At 36.2% G+C, this 24,364-nt stretch overlaps 2 protein-coding genes across 3 annotated transcripts in view; both read left to right on the top strand.

The window, feature by feature from the left end:
• Positions 1–8,083, top strand: part of LOC136800902 (F-actin-uncapping protein LRRC16A-like) — a 43,371-nt gene extending 35,288 nt beyond the window's left edge. The window contains exons 33-41 of one of the 2 annotated variants that reach the window (XM_067057513.1): positions 637–847; positions 1,386–1,488; positions 2,444–2,511; positions 3,185–3,312; positions 3,960–4,261; positions 4,448–4,583; positions 5,474–5,587; positions 6,926–6,967; positions 7,308–8,083. In XM_067057513.1, coding sequence (XP_066913614.1) covers positions 637–847; positions 1,386–1,488; positions 2,444–2,511; positions 3,185–3,312; positions 3,960–4,261; positions 4,448–4,583; positions 5,474–5,587; positions 6,926–6,967; positions 7,308–7,327 — 1,124 coding nt within the window. In that variant the 3' untranslated portion in view covers positions 7,328–8,083. The remainder of the gene's footprint in view (positions 1–636; positions 848–1,385; positions 1,489–2,443; positions 2,512–3,184; positions 3,313–3,959; positions 4,262–4,447; positions 4,584–5,473; positions 5,588–6,925; positions 6,968–7,307) is intronic. The other variant, XM_067057512.1, reaches the window with a different exon arrangement.
• Positions 8,084–9,016: 933 nt separating this feature from the next.
• Positions 9,017–24,364, top strand: part of LOC136800901 (serine/threonine-protein phosphatase 4 regulatory subunit 1-like) — a 29,195-nt gene continuing 13,847 nt past the window's right edge. The window contains exons 1-7 of the mRNA XM_067057511.1: positions 9,017–9,234; positions 17,069–17,180; positions 20,257–20,360; positions 21,786–21,925; positions 22,713–22,859; positions 23,625–23,729; positions 24,020–24,085. Coding sequence (XP_066913612.1) covers positions 9,180–9,234; positions 17,069–17,180; positions 20,257–20,360; positions 21,786–21,925; positions 22,713–22,859; positions 23,625–23,729; positions 24,020–24,085 — 729 coding nt within the window. The 5' untranslated portion in view covers positions 9,017–9,179. The remainder of the gene's footprint in view (positions 9,235–17,068; positions 17,181–20,256; positions 20,361–21,785; positions 21,926–22,712; positions 22,860–23,624; positions 23,730–24,019; positions 24,086–24,364) is intronic.

The raw sequence follows: 24,364 nt of genomic DNA, 5'->3' as shown, positions 1-24,364 counted from the left end.
TGGGTGTGTACTAAGTGGCAGTTTTTACACTAGGCTCGGATAGTGGCAGTATTCGAGCATTTGTTTTAAACTATTTCCATCATTTGATTTTTACCATTGGTTTTGTATTTTTTTTTCTTGGATTGATTTTGCTAGTTTTTTTGGGTTCAGTTCTCGGACATTTTCTATTGGAAAAAGTGCATTTCAGTCTTTATCAACAGATCTGTATTACTTCTTCATATTCATATCAAACCCTGGAGACAGCTCTTTAATCCCAGCCAACTAAAATCTTTGTCCGGAATACCAATTGTAGTACGACTCAATAGCGGAAGCCGCTTTCAAGAACACAAAAACTGTAATCAGATTTTGCAGATAAAGATTAGTCCAGAGTTTATAAAGTACAGTGATTCATATGCACTTGACTGACGCTCTCCCAATCTGGGCTACCGAAACGATTAATGATAAACCAATTAAACCAACTTTTCAATACACAATTAATAGATACATCCTGTGGAATCGTGTGCTAGAATTTTTTCAACGGCCCGTTTCTAAGACACGGTCTTTGTAATATGCTTCTCGCGGATACCATTAGAAGCTGTATAAGTAAAGCTCTTTCTTAAATAATTGTCAGGGGTGATTTATTTTTTACAATTACAGATTTCGACGCTTTGTCAACTAATGCTGCCCCTCTCCAAGTCAACAAGGGCCGTGCAAAACCGATGGCGGGCCGTCGTGCACCGTCACGTGTTTCTAAACTGGCTCATATGAACGTTGAAAACACTGAGAAATTCATCGAAGAACAATCGAAAGCTGCCCCGCCACCCGCATCAACGAAACCATCACCAAAACAACGACCGGTCTCTGAAATGTAAGATTTTTTATTTATTTAACGATTTTGCTAAGGCTATGAATTTCCTCCCTACCCAATTAGTTTAACCTAGAGTAATAAACGTTCCTTTATAAGAACAACCAAAGATTTTAAGCCTTTCGATGTTCTTAACTTTTTTAGTTTTATTCCTAAAAATGTTCTTGGATATTTCCTTTTTTTTGTTCTCCAATTTGTAAGTATTTTTGTGCGATTTCCTAAGAAGTTTGGTGCTTAGAGTCCGCAAAGCCTTGAAATGTTCTTAATATTTCGGCCATCGAAGTGTTATATTCTTATATAGTTTTTTCTTACATTAAAACGTGTAAGCGACACTAATGCTGACCTCGCTACGATGATCAATTTGGGTGAGGTTCGAACCCTCCAATCAGGGGAGGGGTCACTTTGATCAACAACCAATCAGTAACAAGATTTTATTCGTATAAGGTATTATCTGTACGGCGAAAAATAATTAAATATAAGACTCCCTTGTGATGTTGTGTCGTCATCGCAACGTGTATGATCTTTTTTTTTCTTTTTTTAGGCCAACTGTTGCTCTTTCACCTCCAGAAACTGATAAACCACCACGCAGATCAACATCTGAGAAAATCAAGAATGCTCTCAAACCCGATCCCAAACCTCCAAAGGTATCATCATTTATGGAGTTGTCGTGTTTTATTCCTATACGGTCAACTGTCTCTAATTCGAACGTCTATTAATCGAATCGAATTCGAACGTCTATTAATCGAATCGAATTCGATTAGAGAGTGTTATAAATTAGGCTGGGCTTAAAAAATCGTTGTTTTGCCGTCACCCGACCCTAGATTTTGGAGGTGGGTCGGTCGGTCGGTCGGAATGTTTTTTTATTTTGGCGATTTATGAAATTTTCGTCCATGGAAGGGTTAACAGTTTGTTTACATTTAGGTAATTTTGAATAAAAAACAGAAGTGCTAGCAGGGAATTTACGATTCTTATGCTCGAGACAAATAAGATACGAGTTTTGATTTTTTATTGTTCGAAGTTTTTGAAGGGAAAAAAATCTTCTTTAAAATGGCAATAACATTTTTTGAGTCGGCAGGTTTCGAGGTAGGGTCGGTCGGGTGACGGCAAACCAACATTACTCTCTGTAATTGAAATATTTCTCTAATTCGAGGATGATTTTTGTCCCTGTAAAGATCGAATCAGAGAGAGTCAAAGTACTAAGGAGTCCAGTTTCGAAGTGCTTTAAAGAATTTCCGTAAGTTCAAAGGTCTAATGTTGACAACCCTTCCTACCTAATTCTGTAGTCCTTCTTTTGTAATAGCAACAATAAGAAGTCGGAATCACTAATACAAAAATATTTCTTTACTCGTAACCATAGAAGAAAAAAACTTTAAAAAAGAAAGGTGTCTGGATTGAAGCAATATACGGTTATTCGTAATAATTTTATGGTTATCGTTCTTAGCTTTCCAGCAGAAGAGAGGAGCATGATGAGATACGAAATTTACCGGCAGCTTTGTTCAAGTGACTCCCTTTTCGAAAATATCACTTACAGTATAGAAATTATTACAGCCATTTAGCATCAATCCTTTTTCAGCTTTCACGTTTCTTTTTTATTGACAGCCAGCACCAAGTGGTTCCACTCCAACATCAGGAGATTCTAAGAAAGAGAAGAAAGGAAAATCACCAATGTAAGTTTTGTTGCTCTTTTTCAGTTGATTGAATTTTAGTTGAGCTAGAAATTGAGTAGCCTGTAACCAAACCAAACCAAAATTCACTCGTGGTTGGGCCGAGACAGGTAAAAATTGCGGGAGTCCAAACATTTAATTTAGCTTTGTAGGTGCACTTGAATTGCTTTTTAGTGAAAGAGCAGGAGGCTCTGAAAAGAATTGGAGTGGAATGAAAATTCCACTATTTTTTAGAGTTCTTGTCACAACTTGAACCAACTTTATCAGTTAAAATTTCTTTAGGACTTTCGGGATTTTTTGGCCCTTTTCGCTCCTAGAAAAATGAAATAAATTATAGGTGAAAAAGAAAGAAGTAAGGTGAAAACAGGGTTCGTTCGCAAGATTTAATCCACACGAGAACTAATCCACTTGCCTTACAAACCCTAGTGTAAAGATAAATTTTATAATGGGTCGATCCGACAGGCATTGTGACTTGTCGTGGCACTCATGAAATTCGGTCTCACGTCAACATCGCTCTCCCAGTGTCGTTTGAGTGTCACGGTATACGCCATGGCTTGGCAGCTTGCGTCTGTCAAGTCGCAGTGTCTGTCAGCGCCGTGATTCCTGGTGCATTCGGAGGGCTCATATCTATCTATCTATCTATCTATCTAATTGGTCGATTGGGTTTTTTCAATAGTGGTGGAATCAAACTTCCCTCCTTATCGTTGTCTTCATTGAAGAGAAACCGCGCTTCATCCAAAGGAACTGACATCAAAAAAGAAACTGACGTCAAAAAAGAAATGGAAGAACAACCTTCAAAAGCAGGTATACTTGTTCAATGTTTGATGTTGTGTTTTGAGATGTTTTTTTTCTCATAGTGCATTCTCGAAGTGCAATACAATACAAAAGAGATGTGAATAATTTACCTCGCGCAAAACAAGATCGCTTAGCAATTTTTGCCAAAAGATTTTCAAGTGTTATGAAATACTAATGTCACAAAGAATTGTTGACGATTAAGTCCTATATTCAATTTTATCTTGCTGTTTTGTGACAAAGATGATTGAATAAGGTAAAAAGGCCAATTCTGCTCGTATCCTCTATCGGTTTTGGGCTCTTTATACTTCACTCCTTGCTGTTTGTAGAACGTCTGCAATTCAGAATACAAGAAGCTTATTATAAAACTAACAAGTTTTATTCGAATCTTTTGAGTAGACCAAAGTAGTAGACCAGGGGGAGGCGATAGATGGCTTTGATTGCTTTAACTGCTGGCACTGAACTGTGGTCTACTTTTGTAGATGACGCATTACTTTGCGTAAGTCAAGGTTGGACTATCCATATTAAGTGTTTTTTATAAGATGTCTATGTAAAAGACGTATCGTATTAACGGATAAAATATAATAGACCAAACTGTTGGAGAGCTCTAGCACAGCAGAAACGTTAATAAACAAAACCTACCTTACATCTTTTTGTAGAAGAAAAAGTTAATAGTAAGCCGAGCAGTGCTCCTGAGGTAGCCGCACCAGTAGAAGAATTGAAAGCACCCGAGCCCGCCCAAAAACCACCTTCACCTGCTCCAAAGCCAAGTGAAGAAACGCCGAGCGATGCGCCCTTATCACCACCTGCAAAAGAAGAGGAACCTGAAGCCAAGCCCACTCCTGCACCCTCCCCTAAACCAGAAGCCACTAAGCGGCCCATGGTACCGAAAGCTGGCTTACCGATGATGGGTGGTGCCGCCCTTATGGCTGAAATGAAGAAGAGACAAAACAAGGATAAGGTTATTTTGCTTATGATCAAAATTAGGATCCATTTAGTAAAATGATTTCATTACCTTTTATTTAATGGAAAAGTAAGTTTTAGCCACTTTTCTCACATGCCTTTTCCTCGGTAAAGTACCCATCTAGTGTTGTTTTTTGAAATTAGAAAACGACGGTCAATTCAAACTTTCTCTTTTCTTCTACAGCCAGAGCAACCTGCACCTCCGCCTGCTGCGAAGCCAAAACCACCACCCGCTGCCCAAAAACCTGGTATAGGAAGTCGCGCAGGATCTGTTTCCGGACCCAAGCCGTCACCTCCAAAGAGACCTGTCTCATTAAAACGTAAGTGAAAAGCAGAGAGAATACTCGAAATCTTTGTGTCTTTGTTAAATGGCCATGCTGATTGGTTGGATTTTATTTGATGTTAATAAAGCAGTGTTAATAGTTCTTCCGTCTGTCTCAGACGGATTTCCTTTCGAGGGAAGTATATAAATAGAACTTAAAAATCTGCATGATTCACTATAATAATATGTGCTTATTTGCTGTGTAAAATCCATTTTCCGTCTCAGATGAAAAATCACTAAGTAAAAGTTCTTGTAAGCGGAAGCGTTCTTCCAGTTTGATTCTCAACCCTTGTAACCGGATAACGCACAGCCTACAATAGCTTATAATATATGTATTTAGGACATTTTTAAATGAAAAGTACTATTGACCTTTGTTATTAGCCTTTTAGTCGACATGAAATAAACTGTTACAACGACACCCCTTGATCCAATTAAGGTTTCAACTGATAATGCAGGGTGAAGCATGTGTTCAATGTGCGAATTTAAGTCTGCATATCAGGGGGTAAACAATCAAATCAATATTCACGCACGTTCTACCCCCAGGCTATAGGACCAGCAAAAGTAACTTAAGAGACACATGGAATTGGCTGGCGATTGATGTTTACCTCTACCTTGTTTTATGATTTCTTTTTTCGTCAGTTCATTTGAAAAAATCACCTTATGATGATGAAAAATAGCTCGTTCAATACACAGATTTCTGTGAAGCCCAAAGGGCTAGGATGGATAAAAATCTGCGAAGCGCTGAAATTCTATTGTAATCCATTCTCTTCTAGTGATTTCCTACCTAACCACGGCGCACTTTTCAGCCAAAGTACTCTATCTAGTCCTTCGGACTTAATAGATTTGTGGTTCAATATTGTTTAAATTTGATTGAAATCGATTTTTCAGCAACGGAAGGAAAGTCTGATGTTCCGGATGAGAAACCAAAGCCCGCGATACGACCACGCCTCAATACAACTCCCAAACCTTCCACTCCCAAACCGTCCGCTGAACCCACTGAAGGTTGGTTTCTTTTTTTTATGATTTCAACTCTTTAAAGCCAGGCATTTCACAATTGTGACAAGATTGAAAGAGATAATTTGGTTAAATCATCCTTATGGAACCACAAATTCAATGTACCAGGTCACATTAATCGAACCGGCTTTTTAGTCGACCTTTTTCGAATTTGCGAATCAAATGCTCATAATTTATCCAAAATTATTCGATAAACGGCAAATATCAGTCGAACTCAATCTCAATCGATCTATATCGAACTAATATAGTTGTCGGATTTTTCGAACAAATGCTGTAATCAGCCTTTGTAGAACTCGAAACGATCAATCGAGCTAATCGAATTCTCATAATTTTTACGATTTCCAAAAGGTTTTATTGTCGAACCATTCGATGAATGTGGCTTGGAATGTAAAGATTTGAGACCCCCCCCCCTAGTCTCAATTCTTTTAAGTTTAAGCAAGGATTCTGGGACAAAGTCAAATTTCAGTTCAGGGTGCGAAGATTAATTTTGGGTACTGTGCTTTAGATCTCTGTCGTAACTTCGTATCTTCTAAAGTTTGAAATAATCACTTTTTTCAACATTTATGCATTTGATGAAAGGAATCTTAAGAGATGGAAAACAGCTTTTCTGATTACTCAAAGTTCAACGATCACTTCTATTGAAAATTCTTTTGTAAAAACGTTGATTAGGTCACTGAATGAAGGTCCATAGATTCGCCATACAAATCGGACGGTTTCTAAATGGTTTGACGATGAAAATGAAAATTTGATTTTTCTTTTTCGCCGATTACTAGTTCAATTTTAAATAATACGGAGCAATTTTTTTACCAATGTAAAGAAATTCTTAACGCCATGATATTAAATTGATTCTTGTAAAACTATCAGAAATCGAGTAAAATCAAGATTAAGTTATAATTTCCTCGAGCTCTAGCTTTCCATATAATGGTGTGGTCATGATGCGGTTATATCAGTAGAATCACTAGGAAATTCTGAGCAAGAAAATATAGGTACCTTTTCGTATAGGTGAGGTGTACCCAAAATGTAAGCCCTAAAAGTTTTCGCATAATCAGGCCTGAAACAAAAGAATTTTGTCACAACACGCTAATTATGTAGATTTTTTTAACTCGACATAAACTCCCATAAGGACAAGAGACCTAATGGCGAGCCATTTTTTCATTGTTTTCAAGAAACTGTTTTTCCATCTCTTTACATTCCTCTGATTTGATACTTTAATTGGCTCCTGTGTGCTCATAGGGGTGAACTGCGTAAAGTATGAAACGTCAACAAAAAACAGTGATAACGTGTAAGCTTGCATATTTTTAAATATCGAAACCTTCTTTTCTACAGAAAAGAAAACTGAAGAAAGCACTACCGAAGCCAAAGATGAAGGTAATGATTTCTCACTCATTCATTCATTCATTCATCGCGTTTGAAAAGCCCTTTTAATTAGACAGCTTAGTTAGTTAGTAACCTTACCATATAATTTTGTTAATCTTGATTTTGGGTCAAATTAGTAAGAGCCATTTCTTAGGACCCACAGCAACATTTTCTGGTACACTTTGAAATTTGACATCAATTGTACGTAAAATGACTTGAGGGATTTAATCACCTCGAAAATGGTCTTAAAACGAGGCCGTCGTTGCACTCAAAATAATTTATGAAACGGCCTAATCACAAACCCAGTGCTCTATACGTTAATTTTCAATTTATTTATTTTTCTTCATTTCAGATTCTGAAGTTAAAGAATAAATTCATATTGAAGAAGCCGGTGGTTGGAGTAATATCGAGAGGTTCATTTAGACTATTGAAATTATAAAGAACAATGCTCCTTTTTGGGGCGTCCCACCTATCCTGTCACTACTGCTGCGTGGCGTTGATTTTTTTAACGCCCATTTCAATGTTGTTGAATACTAAATGGCCAGTATTTATTTAAATAGGGAAAAGAATAAAATGAAAAATTGAAAATTTTATTTTTAATTAATTTTTTATAAATATAAAAAGAATAGAATTCCCTAAAAATTGAGGTGATCTTTTTGTTTATGAATTTTTTTTGTTTTTTATATTTTCTTTGATTTTGAAATTTGTTTTGTTTATATTTTTAAAGAATTATTGTTTTTTTATATGATTATGAACTCTTTGTAAAATAATTAGCACTTTTTCACTTTTACCTAATCTTACTGCAAATTTTCAAGGTCTTTTTGAAATGAAAAAAGGGTCATCAATTTCTAAAAGATTTTATAAAAACTTATTAAAAAGACTGCCCTCGTCAACATCAGATCACCGAATAAAAGATTCTGATTTTTGAAAATGTTTTGTTCTTTTTTTTGAATATGTAAATTTATTCCACTCTCTTATCTTTTTAGATGTCACCTTTTTTTCTAAATTATAAAATGCCAAGTCGCAAGTTGGAGATAATTGACTTGCTGCAAATATATTTTTCTATAGTTATTATTGGATAATTGAGTATTTACTATAATAATCACAACAAACTCTCTCTGTACCTTCAAACTTTTTGTAATTCTTTGTTCTTCGTCTAGATTTGAAAGTAAAATACACAAACGGGTTTTTTGATTTAAAAACATTTACTTTACTCGAGAAAAGTTCCTTGGTTAAGAATTCATGATATGCACCATTGCAACGTCTTCAACGGACCCAACAGCTGATTGGTTGAAAGTCACTTATTGACTGATTTTACGTCACTTACATGATGTAATGTCAGAAGACATTGCAATGGTGCATATCATGAATACCCTTAAGAATATTTTATGTTGGATGATTTATCAAAAGTCAAGAATATCCATAATGCAATGGTCGATGGGGGTGTTGATGAGTTTGTTTAGTATATGCTTATAATTAGGGTTTTTCGAATGCCTAATGTGCTCCTAGGTAATTTTCCAAGAGAATAAATCAATATTTCCTTGCTATTATACGAAAATGTGTCCATTTCTTTTTTCAATATTGCTTTAATTTAACTTCATATTGCTTACTGGTCAGGTTCTGATCACTTTTCTTGAATTTGAAAGTTTCTCTGAAGTTACTTACTTGTGTTACTTGTGTAGGTATTTGAGCATCCTGCTTCAGGTAAGGTTCTTGGTGAACCACGCCTCTGAGTGATAAATCTGTCGAGAGAAGAAGAAACTCAGCAGACATTTTTCATATCAATGATTGAATTTGAATTAGCTTTCCTGCACCCGGTATATCCATGGATCTGAAATTTTTATCCGACACGCTAAAAGCTCTGAAAGTCTGGAAATTTTCTTGGTAACCCGAGCCCGACCGGGGATGAGGCACATTGAATCAATCCCTTCCCGAGGGAAATTGGCCCGATTCTTTTCATATCATAGGAGCTTTAGTTGCGGTCGCCAATCCACCAACGGAATTACACTTACTTTCGGTTTCGTTTTTGCTTTTCAAATTTTACCGGGCCGTTCAATCGACGGCCGTTATTATAGTATTTTCAAAATGGCGTACTTTGAAGTAGGGAACGAAAGCAGGAAAATGTCGAAATCATGAAATTTTTCCAAGATTCTACAAATTTTGTAATGTAATGAAATAGATGCTAATATATTTATTGTTTTTGATTTGATTTTTTTGATATAATATGTCCGATATCAAGCTGCTTTTGAACAGTTATGAAGATATGGATCAAGATGATGGTAAGCTTTTTCGATCATTGACATTAATTGACATTGTTGTGCATCAACCAGTTGTGAACCACACTCACTCACCCTCATCATTGTTGTTTTTCCCCATTCAGTCGAAATAGAATTATAATTTATACACACTAGGAAATTTAGGTCTCAGAAAAAATCAACAATTACTCATCTACACTAGAAGACGTGGAAATCAAACAGTTTGTTTCGATTACTGTTATACAGTACTGACCTATAATCGTACTTTCTTTGTCAATCTTATCGAACAGCAAAAGTCTCTAAATGTGTGAGTATATATTGAGATTTACTGAACGTATTAAGTTCCACATAGTTTAACAACAGAAATGTTAGGCAAATCAGTTAGACTTAAACTCGTATATCAATCCATAGAGCCAGTCTGGAAAGGAAGGGAATATTACGCTGGAGCTGCGCCGACTTAACTGGGAAAAGTAGCAGATCTCAAACAGTCAGTCAGGCACATCCTGGCAAATGAACGGGGTGAGCATTTGCATGGGGTATTCGTCACCCAGTGTAAATGAGATAGGACGTCTCAGGCTAAAAGCGTGAAAATGAATAAAAATGAACTTCAAACTGAAAAAGGGAAAAAAGGAAGAAAACTGGGAACTTTATTTTTTCATTAAAAGTTTCTTCAATCTTCGAAGACAAAATTTACCCATGGAAAAAAAATTTCATCTATGCAGTTCTTTGAAATGAAGCAAAATATTTCCAACCCGGTTCAATTAAACTGGGTATTCGTTTTCGACCCCGTTCATTTGCCAATGGTCACAAGTGAAAAATACCCCGTTCATTTGGCAGGATGTGCCTGACTGACAGTGTAGACTTAAAGCTCTAAAACAGCATCTAATAACATGAAAACCAGAATATGATTCTTCAATGGGAATCAAAACTATAAAGTGAACTTACAAACATCAATTTGTCAGATCTAACAAAATTCATAACGGCACTGTCATCATTGACAATAAAACAAATGATTTTCTGTCAAGAGCCTTGTAAACATTCCAACAACTTCCATCGAAATGATCTATCACAGCTCAGTCTACCATTTTTAGCGCGGTCAGAGGATTAGAGCCGAGAAGGCTCCGCGAACTCCTGCGCGGGTGAAAAACTTCAATCTGTCAATCATTTTCTCAAGCGAAGAGTACGCGAAGGGATTCTAGCTTTACGATAGTGCCGCGGGTCATCAATGGATAGTATTCAATACACCGTTTAGGAGTGTCGACTGCGCACGCGTCAATCCAATTTTCCATTGTTTTGATTTTAGCGATCACGGAAAATTCACTCTCCTCCGTAAAAAAACGGTAGGTAAACATTTGGTTCTCACAAGGAAACATAGCAGAAAAACGGTAGGTAAAGAACTCCTTTAAATCATAACTTCTTTTCCTCTTGATGAATTTTTGTGAAATTTTCAGGAGAGACTTATAAAATTATCATTGATATCATGTTCAAATATCTAAATTATTCTCTTTAAAGGAGAGACAAAAATTCACAATGTTTACATTCCTCTAACCTTTCACAGTACTAAAGTGCGCATTTTTACCTACCATTTTTACCGGGCCTCTGCAATGGAGTACCGTGAAATGACGAGACTCCACGGTGTATTATCATTATCCCTTTATTTTCATTCCTAGAACTTTTGCAAAAAAAAGGAAAAATAGAAAAGTTGTATTTTTTACTGCTCTATTCACATACTGAATTTGAAAGATCTTCTACTGTATGTGGCGTTTTTTTGCAAACTTCAAAAAACTGATTTTTGTCCCGCCTTTGCGGGACTTTGGCTTAAGTGCTTGAGTGCAGCATAGGGTACAAAGTCCAAACATGCGTTTCCCGTAATTTTTGTTTGAAGAGTTAGGTCTATATTGTCAAACCTTAAATCTGCGCCAGAGATATCCGGCGCACATGCCGCAATTTCCAGACTGGAGATAGAGGGAGGGGGTGCCCACACGAACGCCAAACTTATTTTTCACTTTTCTCACTTTACTTTTGGTTTTTACATAAATCCTTTTAGACCATCTCGTAGATGAGCTTGAAGTCCTTTTTTCAATTTGTTTGCACTTTATTTGAAAGCTTCTTCTTGGAATAATAAGTCGTTAAAGCGAGCGCTTTTCGGACCCAGTCCGCGAACAAGGAACCAGTGCGCCGGGGGGGTATCAGTGTACTGGCCCATAGCTGGTGGGGTGGTGTATTTTTTAGATTAAATTGAGTTAGCACAGTGTACTAAAAGGGTGGTCCTCTGAGAAAAATACAATGAAAAAGTTAGTACAGTGTACTAAAAGGCTGGTCCTCTGAGAAAAATACAATGAAAAAGTTAGTACAGTGTACTAAAAGGGTGGTCCTCTGAGAAAAATACAATGAAAAAGTTAGTACACTGTACTAAAAAGGGTGGTGTTCTGAATTGATACATACTGAGAAGTTAGTACATTGTGCCGTAGAATCGTCTAATATCGACATGCGTCTTCTAAAGTCGACACCGGATCTGTAAAATAATCAAAACAAACCTTGAATGAAATTCTTGGTATCATTCTTATCAAACAAGTTCATCCATCAAACTAGAAGTTCAATAAACATTGCAATCCTTTCAATTAAAAAAACAGCCAAATTATAAGCAGTTTTACACAGCACAAGAAACGCATGCAAACTTCCTCGTAACTCTCTTTTCTCGTGTCCATCATTAAAATTTTACAACTTTATTACGCTTCAAGTCACGTGATAAAAATAATTTGCGCGCTTAGCCTGGTTTCCCCTTCCTTATTTATCAAAAACACACGCTCTAGGCGCTAAGAGGCCGCACGCTGTGATGGCCAGTATGGCGGTCACATTAAATTATGAGGAAACCGGGTTCTTTTTATTATTTTCGGTTCACGGTAAAAAGGTCTACTAAAAAATTTGTCACATGCAAAATCTTGTTTTAATTTTGATATCTTCGTTGAATGAAAGCAGCATGCTAATTAGTTTTTTAGTGACTACATCGTTAAAGTTTTCTTTTCGAAAAAAACCCACTTCACGTTTCTTACTACATTTCAACAACCTGTGACGTGATAGAGAGAGTACAATTTAGTGATTGATTGATAACTTTGGTATGTATTTGTTTATGTTTGATTTTTTATTTCAAAGACCAGCCTACAGCTATGTCGAAAAAACAAGACGCATGTCAATATTAAACAACTCTACGGTACTAATTTCAGTGGTAAAAACACACAAACCCAGTGAATTCCCATGTATATTTGGCCTAGTTTGCCAGGTCCAAGCTGGTCCGAGACCTTCAAGTCAAGGCTGCTTAAGCTATACAAATTGGTACACTGATTTTCTCCCAATGTTTCCTGTTTACTTGATTGGATTTGTTTCAGAGTCGCAGCATGCACAAGTGGAGCCTTAATTCCAATCTTGTTTACGTTTTCTTTAAGGCCCTATCTACATTATGGCAACAACTAGAATTTGAATGTGTAAACGTTCGAATCGAAGCTTTCAAGTTTTATAAAAACAAGTCCGCTCTATTGTTTTATGTTTTTTAGTAACCTTGTTGGATTGATATTAATTGAAAAAAAATCTGTATATAAGTGAAATCACCGGAGGGAGGGGGTGAAAACGACCATACGTTCGGCCAAAAATCAGGTCTCTAAAATCAGTCCCTTACCGTCCAGGAAAAATTTGGCTGAAGATCAACCCTTATAGTGTAATTTTTCGAATTTTACCTCAAAATTTGGTATTTTATAAAATTTTACACCCTTACAGTGCACTTTTTCCCACTTGCTTGCTCACAAATCAACCCTTACAATGCACTTTCTAAAGTCCAAAAAACCTACCCTTAAGGGCCGCAAGTCCGGTAGTTCACTTACCTGGATTGCCCCCCCCCCACTTCAAAAAAGAAAAACTGCTACAGCTTGCCAGACAAGCAGAAATCAAGTCACAAGAAGGGAAATAACTCAAAGTTGGTTTTGAGTGTTTTGACGTGCTAATTTCAGCTAATTTCACTGTATTTGATTGACTTTGCTTTGTCTGTTTCATTTTTTCAGTGTTTGTACTATATAAGGATTCGAGTATTTTAATATTCAAATCTTTCCTTTTATATAATTTGGTGCTTTTCTTAGCAAAATGCTTCAAAACCTTTGTATATGGTGGCAATTAAACTTATCTGGCTAAGAAGAAATTAGAACAGTGCACTATAAGGGGTGGTTTCTAAACTTATCTGATCGAAAAACAGCTAGTACAGTGTGTACTAAAAGGGTAGTATCAAAAATCCGGTCATGGAGAAGTCAGTACAGTGTACTGAAAGGGTGGTAATAAAAATCTAGTTGTGGAAAAACGTCAGTACAGTGTACTAAAAGGGTGGTATCAAAGCTCCGGCTGTGGAAGAAAGTTAGTACAGTGTACTAAAAGGGTGGTGTCAAAGCCCCGACCGTAAAAAAAAGTTAGTACAGTGTTCTAAAAAGGGTGGTGGTCTAATTTAATCAAGTTAGTACCCTATGGTCCAGTACACTGACTTGGTACCCCCCCCCCCAGCTGAGTGCGTGAACGATCTTTCGAATAAAAAAAAATAGAGCTCCTGCGAGTGGTAATACTTTAACTGTCCTCCGAGATGATACAGGGGTATTTGAACTTTTCTAAACCACACGCTTTTTCACTAAAAAAGCGTCTTTTTTATAAGAACTTCAGCGTTTTACTAACCTGTTTATTTTCTTTTCGTCCATTTTTTGTTTTCTTTTTCAAGTTTTGCTTATCAAAAAGGGCGGCAATGTAGTGTCTTTTTTTTTAATTGAGATCGCCAGCTTTGCAATGTCTTCATGGACCCTTTTTATATCAACTACTAGTGATATGTTTCTATTGATTTTGGATTAATGAACTAACATGTTTCACAGAAATTTTGTGTGATGGAAGATAACAGGTTTTTAAAAGAGGAAAGTCATTTTTAGAACTCTTCTTGCGCAAATCTTCTTATGAAAAACATTTTTTCTCGCGATGTTTACAAAAATCCCGAACTTCGTGCTTTTTTTACTTGGCCTCGGTCAAAATTAATTTGGTGTTGTTCTAGTGCTCTGTTTATTTTAATTTTTGGACAATGTTCTATCATTGTTGAAAGTTGGAGAAATTTCTACCGACGCAGAAAATTTTCAGTAATTTAAAGCCACAGTCTGCTTACACTTACTATGTTTGCTATATTGTCTAGGCAAAAAGCGATAAAAAAAAACGCAAACGTAATTTTTTATGTATGCGTTTATGATGTATACGTTTTTTTATTGCGGCCGCGTACAGGAACTCGCCAAATGTTCCTAACTGATATATTTGGACTTGGTACCAAATGCTGCACACAAGCACTTACTGTAAGCTTAAGTCCTGTAAAAGCACAAAATGCTAGAACTTAGCTGTGGCAGAACATTTCAATGATGACAGTGTCGTTATTAATTTTGTTAGATTTGACGTTGATGTTTGACTTATGGCTAAATTTTCATGATGCACCCACCTTGCAAGTAGCCCGCGCAGGTGGGCAAGGGCAAAATATAGGCAAGTGCAGCATTTTTTTAGGGATAGGCAGCAGACTGGCGAAGCTGAGGTCTGTTCACCCGTGTGTCACTCTATAAATAACCTGGAATTTCGAAAAATTAGCAGACATCAAGGCCCAGTGGTATAGACTACATGTTTCGTAATCAGAAACATGTAGGTTTGAACTGGGGTAGAGTATTGAAAAGTTTCAAAAAATTCTTTAAGTCTTGGGGCATCATGAAGATTTAGCCGTACAGTAAGTGATGTTTTTGAGTGCGCTTTATAGATTTGATTCCAATCATATTCTCGTCATCATGTTGCTAGATGCTGTTTTAGAGCTTTAGAGCTAGCATGAAAGAAACAGTAAAATTTTCTCAGGAAAAGTTGAATTTTTAGATTTGGATGCTCTTCCCTGTAAAGCTTTTTTCACATGTACGTAAAATTTTCCTTAAGACCTTCAGCGCAGTAGCGGCCTGGCTTAAATTTCTTGGTGGTGCAAACTATGAAATTGGCGCCCCTGGTATTTTTGTCCTTATTTGCGCCCTCCATCATTAAGTGAAATATTATAAACTATCTTAACTTTTTCTCCTTTATATCAGTACACAAAATTCCAAACATTTTAATTGTTTAAAAACATGACTACTTTCTCTTGGACTAGAGACAATTGGATTATCTTTGTAACGCGAGATGTTCTAACTTTACTCTCCATTAAAGATCAATAGCTGAAAGAGGCCCCAAAAATTCTGAAGTTGGGAGGAAGGTTTCTTTATATTTTTGGCGGTGCAGGCAAAAAAATTTGATGTAAGAAAGGTCAAATAGCCTAAAAGATCTTTTAAAACGGAGAAAGTTAGTCCGTATAAGACCACAAAAACCACAGCGAAAATTAACAAGTTTTGATCATTTTGGCAATCTCTCATTTTGGGGGTAAGCATTCTCTTTAACCCTTGGTGGATATACAACACTTCTCTTACTTATGATTCAATATTGATAGAAGTTTTGAAAATATTAAAGAGAAAGGATGTAAAAGGGTAAAATAGAGCGCCGCAGGCGAAAAAAATTAACATTGTACTCATAAAAGGCGCTATAAGATAAACGTGCCGAAGGGCGCCAAATTGCCCAATTAAACATGAACAAAATTTTGGCACCCCCTTGAAAAGCTCTTTTGGCGCCCCTCTCAGATCTTTCTGGGTGGTGCACTGCACACCCTGCACCCCCTGCCAGGCCGCCACTGCCTTCAGGAATGGGGAATTTCCGGAAGCTTTCTGGAAGTTTGCCTAGGCTCAAAATGTTTTGAACGGAAGGAAAAGTTACGTAAGACCCTAATCAATAAAAACTCTACATAATGTTGGGGAAATTCCCAAAAGACAGCCTTACTAATGATTTTCCGTAAGGTCTTAAGTAAGTAAGAGACTGTTGTGTTCGCCTAAAGGAGTATATTCACATACCTCATGTAATGACGACACTCTTCTTAGAGATAGGGTTAAAAGGAAAGTTGGAATCACTGATTGAAAAAAAGATGTTTTCCTCTCTGATCGTTTATTAGTGATCAGCATTTCCAGCCTTTATTGTTCACAGGCTTAAAGAAGGGTGTTAAAATAAATAACTCATGGTATACAAAAATACAGGAACGAAAAAGCTGTGGCTGGATTTACTTGGAAAATAGGGGCTTTCAATTTGTAGTTATTTAATTATGACGTCATACTTTCTTTCCTGTGGAAGAAATTATTAAAAACTCCATCTTGATATGCAAAATCTAGCGCGACTCGTTAGTAAAATTAGTATTCAAGTATTTTGTTGCTATAAATCAGGGGGTGCAGATCAATGTTTTGATTTAAAATATGACGTCTTTTCGCCGTGCTATATTCGAGTTAATGTTTAATATTAGATTTTCCTATGAGAGCTGACCATGGCAAATCCAATCTTAAGGGTGCTATCCACTCTGCAAACAGGGGGTAAGATCGCTGAGAGCGCTCAAAATATTAGCCTGATTTTCTACTTTCAGGCAGATAAATTTTTGCACAAATAACAATAATCTTTTTTAAATGGAAACTCAGATCGCCAACTTTGCATGCCTAAAATGGTTGTCTCAAAATATTGTTCAATAAAATTTGACTAATGTAATCAAACTAATAATCAAACTTAATAAAACATTTTATTATGACTCCAAAAACCCAGATTGCACCCAGATTTGAATAACGTTTTGCAAAAGATTGATACTGCAACAACCTGCAACAACTCCACTTTCTCCTGATCATTCTCACTTTCCTTTTGTCTGAAATAAAATCCTTGTTTAAAATACTTTGTAAAAGTTAATTTTTTCTTCCGTTTTTTCAAATTTCAGATTACAACAAGTATTACGAATCATCAATGCTTGATCAAACAAATCCTGATGACTTACTCAGCCCATTAGAGAAGCTGCGAAAATACTGCACAAGTGAAAATATCTTCACCAGGTTAGATTTTGATCAATTTTAGCTCAAAGTGTAGATACTTATTGATTGATTTATACAACTCAGCTATCGAAACTGCCTGGGAACGCTCTCAGCCAACTGTTTACTTAGTTCGATTTTCAGCTGTTTTAAGCCTCCGTAGAATCTAAGGACTCAAAACCTCATCCGATCATGGTATTTTTTGTTACTTCCCTTTAGAAGAACAGGAAAATTAAGTGGGATACAATGTGATGGATAGCAAAAATATAATTTTAAGCCTAGCCACCTAGGATGACGTCATCTGACAGGTATCCAGATGACGTTATCGTAATCAAGTGTGTCTGCTTAAAATTAAGTTTCACAACCCCTAAGGGTCATCTGTTGCCCAAACAGCATTAAAAGCTTTGAAACGTGCCAAATAACCCAAATTGATTTTAGATTCTCTGCGAGAATAGTGCAGAGATTTGCCTTGAAAATCTTGACATTCAATTCAAAACATTGGGTCAGTTTTGAAGCTTTTAATGCTATTTGGGTAAAACCGTCAGAGAGAGCGTCGAATTCTGATATGAATCCATGTATAAAACATCAAAATTGGTCAACTGGCTCCAAAATTATGAGCTATTTCTATTTTGCCTGAAAAGGCTTGTGAAGACGTCATCAAAAAGCTTCAAAGCCCTTATCTCTGCCAAGTTTCAGCCTTTTATCACAATTTGAAGTATTTTTTTGCTAACAGACATAACTTTTATATGTATAGTGATTCACTGAATTGGAACTCGCAGCGTGTGATGCTGCGCAACAAAAACAGGGTCTTTTGACTCCAACGAGCTATGCTCTTGAGGATGTAATTCTTCCAATAATTTTATGGCATTATGTGAATAATAATTATATGGCTGAAATCAGGAAGCATCAAAAACTTTAAGTTCCTAAATTAAGTTTATTTCTCTTTTCTCCGTTTTCATCCTTATTTTCAATTTTGCATAAAAAATAAAAGGTGCTCTGAATTATCTTTTCAATGGTACCATAATATGTTAAAATTGAAGCATTTCTTGGAAAATGGCAAGCGAAACATAAATCAGTGCACACTTAGAACTTATGGATTTTTATTGTTTGATTCCTCGAAAGTCCCAATTCTCAACCAGTTTTTTGTGTTAAAAAAATATTATTTGTTTTTATCTACTTAGCGATTACAGCATACTCAACCATTTTAGTTAAAACAAAGTAATTAGCCCCCTTCTCAATGATTGGGCCAAAATGTCCCCATCGATAAAAGAAAAGCTTTCAACATCTTGAATTGTTACCGTCGTGTTTTTGGTGTTAAATAATTAATAGGTACTACTTTTCATAAGAACCCTATGTTTTGGTTCACCAGGTCTGCACTTTCCAAAAGCCGAGTACGGTCAAATAAACAGTGATTCTTTTAAAGATGTTTTTAAAGATGTCGAATATATTATTAGGCCGAAATTGTTATGACAATTTTCAAGAAATTATTTTTCTCTATTACGTTTAGCAGTCTACTTAGCACTCTACCTTTTATTTGGGTGAAAACTTTGCAAAAAACTTTATTTTTTCCTTCTAAAACTGAGTTCCTAATGATTATCGTGATGTCACCGAAGGTCTCAGTTGATTGTAAGAAATTTGTCACTTCTTTGCGGTCAGTTTTCGATATTTTTTTCTCATTCATTTTCTTCTTCTTCCTTTGTTTGCATGTGTCTGCCTCTCTATTGTCCTATTTTAACGTTGCTTGCTAAAATGAAAGTCTTGTTGTTGAGAATATCTGAGTTGTGATGTGGCTGGAAGTTAGTAAGAAGACAATATATATTATTTTTTAGATAGAGAGAGGGAGATATCATTTCTTCTCGCACATGAGATAACATATTATTTTGAGAGTGATGTGAAAGTCAAAAACCCGAACATATTGATATTTTGGTCTTCTTCTTCTTCTTCTTCTTAGTTTGAAGATATTATATCTCGAACAACATTTTAAAAATTGAAAACATGTTTTTTGTTATCATGATGAATTTTTGTTGACGACGTGTGTAATAAGACAGAGTTTCATTATGCATGATTTTGTGGAACATACCCCTGACGATTATCAGCAAGTCGCTATTTACCTAACCTACTTGCGTGCCTTAACTTGCCGATTTTGAATGGTTTAATGCAGTTCAAAAAACAATGAAAGCAGAACCAGTTTTTGTTAAGTCTCTGACTTGCTATGACACAGTTTACTATGATTTAACAAAACATTTTGCTGATATCAAGGAGAGGTATACTCGCATTTAATGGTATATTCATACATTTACTTATCATCCTGTGCCCAAGTTCAGGAGTTGCCATAAAGCCATTATGGTAACAACCGGGAGGGCACATTGCTATACATTGTACATTTACTTAGAATTTTGGAGGATTTTCTTTTAGTTATTGAATTATTCATTTCAAGAGAATCAAGTACTAATAAGAACTAATGATTTTCCTGAAGCTTGACCATTCACATCTTATCGTGATATTAAATTTACTTTTTAAATGTTCTAGAAAATGTATTTGATATTACTTTATTGATTTTATGACTTAGAAGGAACTCAATTTCAATCATTTTTCTTAGCCATTTCTGAGACCATGAGGCTAGATTATTCATAGTTTATTCTTGAGCCTCAGTGTTCCTATGAAATTGTTTTTATAAAGGTCCATTCTAAGAAATTTTCAACCACGATGGAGAGAGTCTATGCCCGATTGAACAGTCTCTGTCGAATAGTGCACGGGTCGCGGCGCTCCTAGGTCCCTACTGCTACTGGCGCTATCCTGTCAAAAAGAAGCGCTTGGTCGGAATCATCTTAGAAGAAGAAAGAAAGATGTGTGATGTATGAAAAAAAAAGAAAACTTACTTTCCATCCAGAGGATTGCCCCAAAAAACATCAAAATCCAGGGGGTATCAGTGAATTTTCATAAGATGTCCGAAATGAGGCACCCAAATAAAGGGGATGATCTCCTCAACACTGTAGTACAATGTTTTCTGCGGAGTAGATCAATAAGTAGATAAAACGATATGAATTCTCCTGGGTACGATAAATAATTTATTACATCAGCTCAATCTCTTTCTTTCCAGGCAAATGGTAGCGAGGAGTATCATCGAGACAGTGCAATCGATACAAAACGCCCAAGAATGTCTTTCTTTACTCGAAGTCATCACAAAACTCTCCAACGATATAGGTAATTCAAAGCTTTTTTCTATAATTTAGCCAAAAATTGTTCCAACGTCTTTACTTAAATTGACGGGGAAAGTTGTAATCAGTAAAAGTTGAAGTTACTTTCCAAAGATAGTCAATTATCCTTGACAGTTTAGTTCTACACATTTTAAGACTTTTGCACAGCCGACTATTTTTTGGACCTACCTCCGGGTACCCCGGTGGAGGTCCTATAAATTAACCGTTGTCCGTTCGTTCGTTCGTTCGTTCGTTCGTTCGTTCGTTCGTTCGTTCGTTCGTTCGTTCGTTCGTTCGTTCGTTCGTTCGTTCGTTCGTTCGTTTGTTCGTTCGTTCGTCCGTTCGTCCCTTCGTCCCTTCGTCCCTTCGTCCCTTCGTTCGTTCGTTCGTTCGTCTGTTACCATCTTTTCTCGAGATTGGCTCATTAGTTTTCTCTGATTTTTGGCACAAAGATGCAAAATGGCAATGGCCAAAATGTGACGGAGCCCGATTTTCGAAAAACAAATTTTTCCGGCCGGAAATATGCCGGAAAAACTGGTTTTTTTATATTTTCTCGAGATTTTATCATTAGTTTTTTCTGATTATTTGCTTATTGACAACGGCCAAAACATGGGCGAGTCCGATTTTTGAGAAAATGCCGGAAACATGCCGAAAATCGCCGTTTTTCTTGATTTTCATTGGATTTTTTCCTTGTAATTGGTTGTTTTTTCATTCAAAAACATTATTTATAGCAATGCACCATCAAGCATGTTTCAATTTTCAATAAAATTGATTTTTGAAGCCGGAACTATTTAAAAATCGCCGGAACAACCTATTTTCGCTGGAAAGAAAGTATTTCTTGAATTTCTCGAGCTGTACTTTATATTTTTTTATGAAATTTTGCACACTGATGCAAAATGGCAATACCTAAAATGTGACGGAGCCCGATTTTCGAAAAACATTTTTTTTCGGCCGAAAATGCCGGAAATATGCCGGAAAAACCGGTTTTTTGACATTTTCTCGAATTTTCATCCTTAGTTTTTTCTGATTTTTTACAGAAAGATGCGTATTCGCAATTCTCAAAATATGGCCGAGTTAGATTTTTGAGAAAAAATGCCAGAAATCGCCGTTTTTGCAGATTTTCATTGGATTTTTTCCTTATATTTCTATGTTTTTCACACAAAAACATTATTTATAACAATGCTCACCATCAAGCATGATTCAATTATCAATAAAAATGATTTTTGCGACCAGAACTTTCTATTTATTTTTTTCCCTACAACCCTTCCCTCTCCCCCCATCAACAATCAATGATGAATTTATTGCGTTATGCATTTTCGCTAAACGCTTTATTTTCTGACTGATTTTTTTTCATTTTTCTCCTGGCATTGCTATCTAACTTTCATCATCAGGTAGGTCCATTCAGCATCTAGCTTGTTCTATTTATTTATAGAACCATCTGTACGGAACGAATTAATGGAGCAATTACCGCCATGCAGTCTAATGATAATGGACATGAGGCTAGTACCGAACGCGATCGCCGATTACATTCTACCAGTCATGGTCAAATACCTCACTGATTCTAATAATCAGGTAATTTTATTTAAAAAGGAGCTAACTCATTTTCATGTCAGTTTCGCATCGATTGTCGAAACTTTCGACTTGAAGCACCACCCTCTACATTCATTGATTTGATTTAAAAGGTTATTGTGTAAGAAAGGGGTAGGGGTCACGCCCACCTGGTTTCCCCGGTGGTGTCAGCCATGTTGATTATGATTCAAAATGACCCTTTTCCAACGAACAATGAGGTCAATTGTAAAAAGAGTTGAAGAAGCTATGTACCCAGGCATATTCCCAGGGGTTTTCTGCTACCGGATAACGGTAGCAGCAACTGAATCTTTAATTGAGTTTTGGAACTCAATCTTTATGAAAAATAAAATTAGCTATGGAAAAAGGTAAATGAGTTAAAAATGTCTTCAAATATTTGATATTATAGCACTTAATTCTGCAAAAAGGCATAATTTTCTTGGCGCGTTGCCCCATAGACCACACCAGGACTGTCCTGGACCAGTTGGGCTGTTTACAAGGCCCCAGACCTCCTGTCTGCTTTTTCGAGCCTAATGCACATTCTGAAACTCAATCTTTTGATTAAAAACGGTAGCAGCTCCAAATCCTGGAAATTTGCCTGGTACCCTTTTTTTCCCCGGTGTTTTTTGCCCTGCATTCTGTTGACTTTAGATTATTTCCACTGAAGTATTACCCTATGAAACATTCCTATAAAGAGTTTACTCGCATTTCTCCCTTTATATATTTGTGTTTGACATTTTCCGATATGTTTGATCACTTTTTTCAACAATTCACTACCTTTTTACATACATAGGTTCGGAAGTTGACACAGAACGCGCTACTGCAGTTGATCGACCAAGAAATGATCACTCGTATCGAAGTGGAGCGACAAATCTGTCCAGTTCTCTTAACACTCACTGAACCAGATAGCGGTGATGATTTCCGTACCGAAGCTGTAGGGGTAAGCGAGACATTCTTTTCATTGAATTAATAAAAAAAATATCGTAGTGGTTTGTCCATTTTCATCTGGATAACTGTTAACGAATTTTAAGTGAAAACCTTCAATTTTCACGATCAGAAACAATAAAGTGACAAAAAAATAAGTATTTCAAAAAAAGAAAACAATATCCAAATGATACGTGTGACCTTAGCCTTGAAAACACTTAACATGTCAATCTTTTGTCAAAGAATTGTTTTTATTTATGGCAACAATTAAAGTTAAAGAGTATCTCAATATACTTTATCCTTCGTATTTATCCTTCGCAAGAGTATATTTTCTCAGTATGACTCAATTTCCCCAGAATATACCTAAAAGCCGAAAGGTATTAGCATTTTCCCAGTTTATTTTCCAATCACTATTTTGAAAATGTATTCTTTGCCACTGCACGACGCCAAGGTTAGGTTAAAACAGAGTACTATAGTTTAACTTACTAGAATTTTACTCTGTGTGTGTTTGGTAAAAAACTATTTAAGCGTAAACCATATATTGCGTTTTCCTTTGAAATAATTGAGTCTTATTGGTTGAAAAGTGAATCACATGCAGAATAATTTACAGTTGTCGCTCTCTAATTTGATGTTTCAAGGGGAATCGGATTTTCATCGAACGGAAATAGTAGAACGTCGTTTATGATTGTTTCTTGTTGACGGTGGCTTTCAATGTTAACGAATAATATTATTTTGGTTCTCCTCTTCTTACCCTTGTTCATTCTTGTGGCTTTCTTTGTAGCTGATGACCAAAATCACACCCTTGATCGGTAGCGAGAATGCGCAACATTCCTTTCTACGGCGCTTCGGTGACTTGTGTGCCGATCCGTTGTTCCACGTACGAAAAGTGAGTAGCGCATTTTAATGTTTTTTTTTATTTATTTCTCTTTTTGACTTAGTTTTGGTTATTTTATAAAACGAAAATGAAAAATAACCACACGACGAAACAATTTTTTCAAAAGTTGTTAAATTTACTGTAATTACAGCCTAAACATATATACTGTAAATAATTTTTATTTTTTTGAAACTCATTGCTCATTTCAGTAAAAATCCGTGAAAGTTGTCACCACCACCGAATCAAAAGACCGAGAATCTCAAAATATTAACATATTCTATGTTATTGCTCCCCTTTTTTAGGTTTGTGCTTCGAACTTCGGTGACATGTGTTCAGTGTTGACACAAGACACAACAGAACAGCAACTGGTAAAGATTTTTTGAGATTCTCGCAACCTAGGATTATTGGATATTGTAATTAATTAATCACACCAAATTATGATACCAGACAACACCGAATGTCACAATTAAACGCTTTTTTAATCCCGTCTATCAATAGTGCCACCTGCATTGCACAATGCCCTGCGCCCTATTGAATTGTTAGTCAACAATGACCGTTTTTTACAGTATACTATGAGGGATTCTAAAGTTTCTTCTTTGTATTTGAGACTTGTCTCCAGCTGTGCGTATTCATTCATTCATTCATTC

Source organism: Clytia hemisphaerica, unplaced genomic scaffold (assembly GCF_902728285.1).
Source record: "Clytia hemisphaerica strain Z4C2 unplaced genomic scaffold, Clytia hemisphaerica genome assembly, whole genome shotgun sequence".
Lineage (NCBI taxonomy): Eukaryota > Metazoa > Cnidaria > Hydrozoa > Leptothecata > Clytiidae > Clytia > Clytia hemisphaerica.
This window is presented reverse-complemented; position numbering and strand designations above follow the sequence as displayed.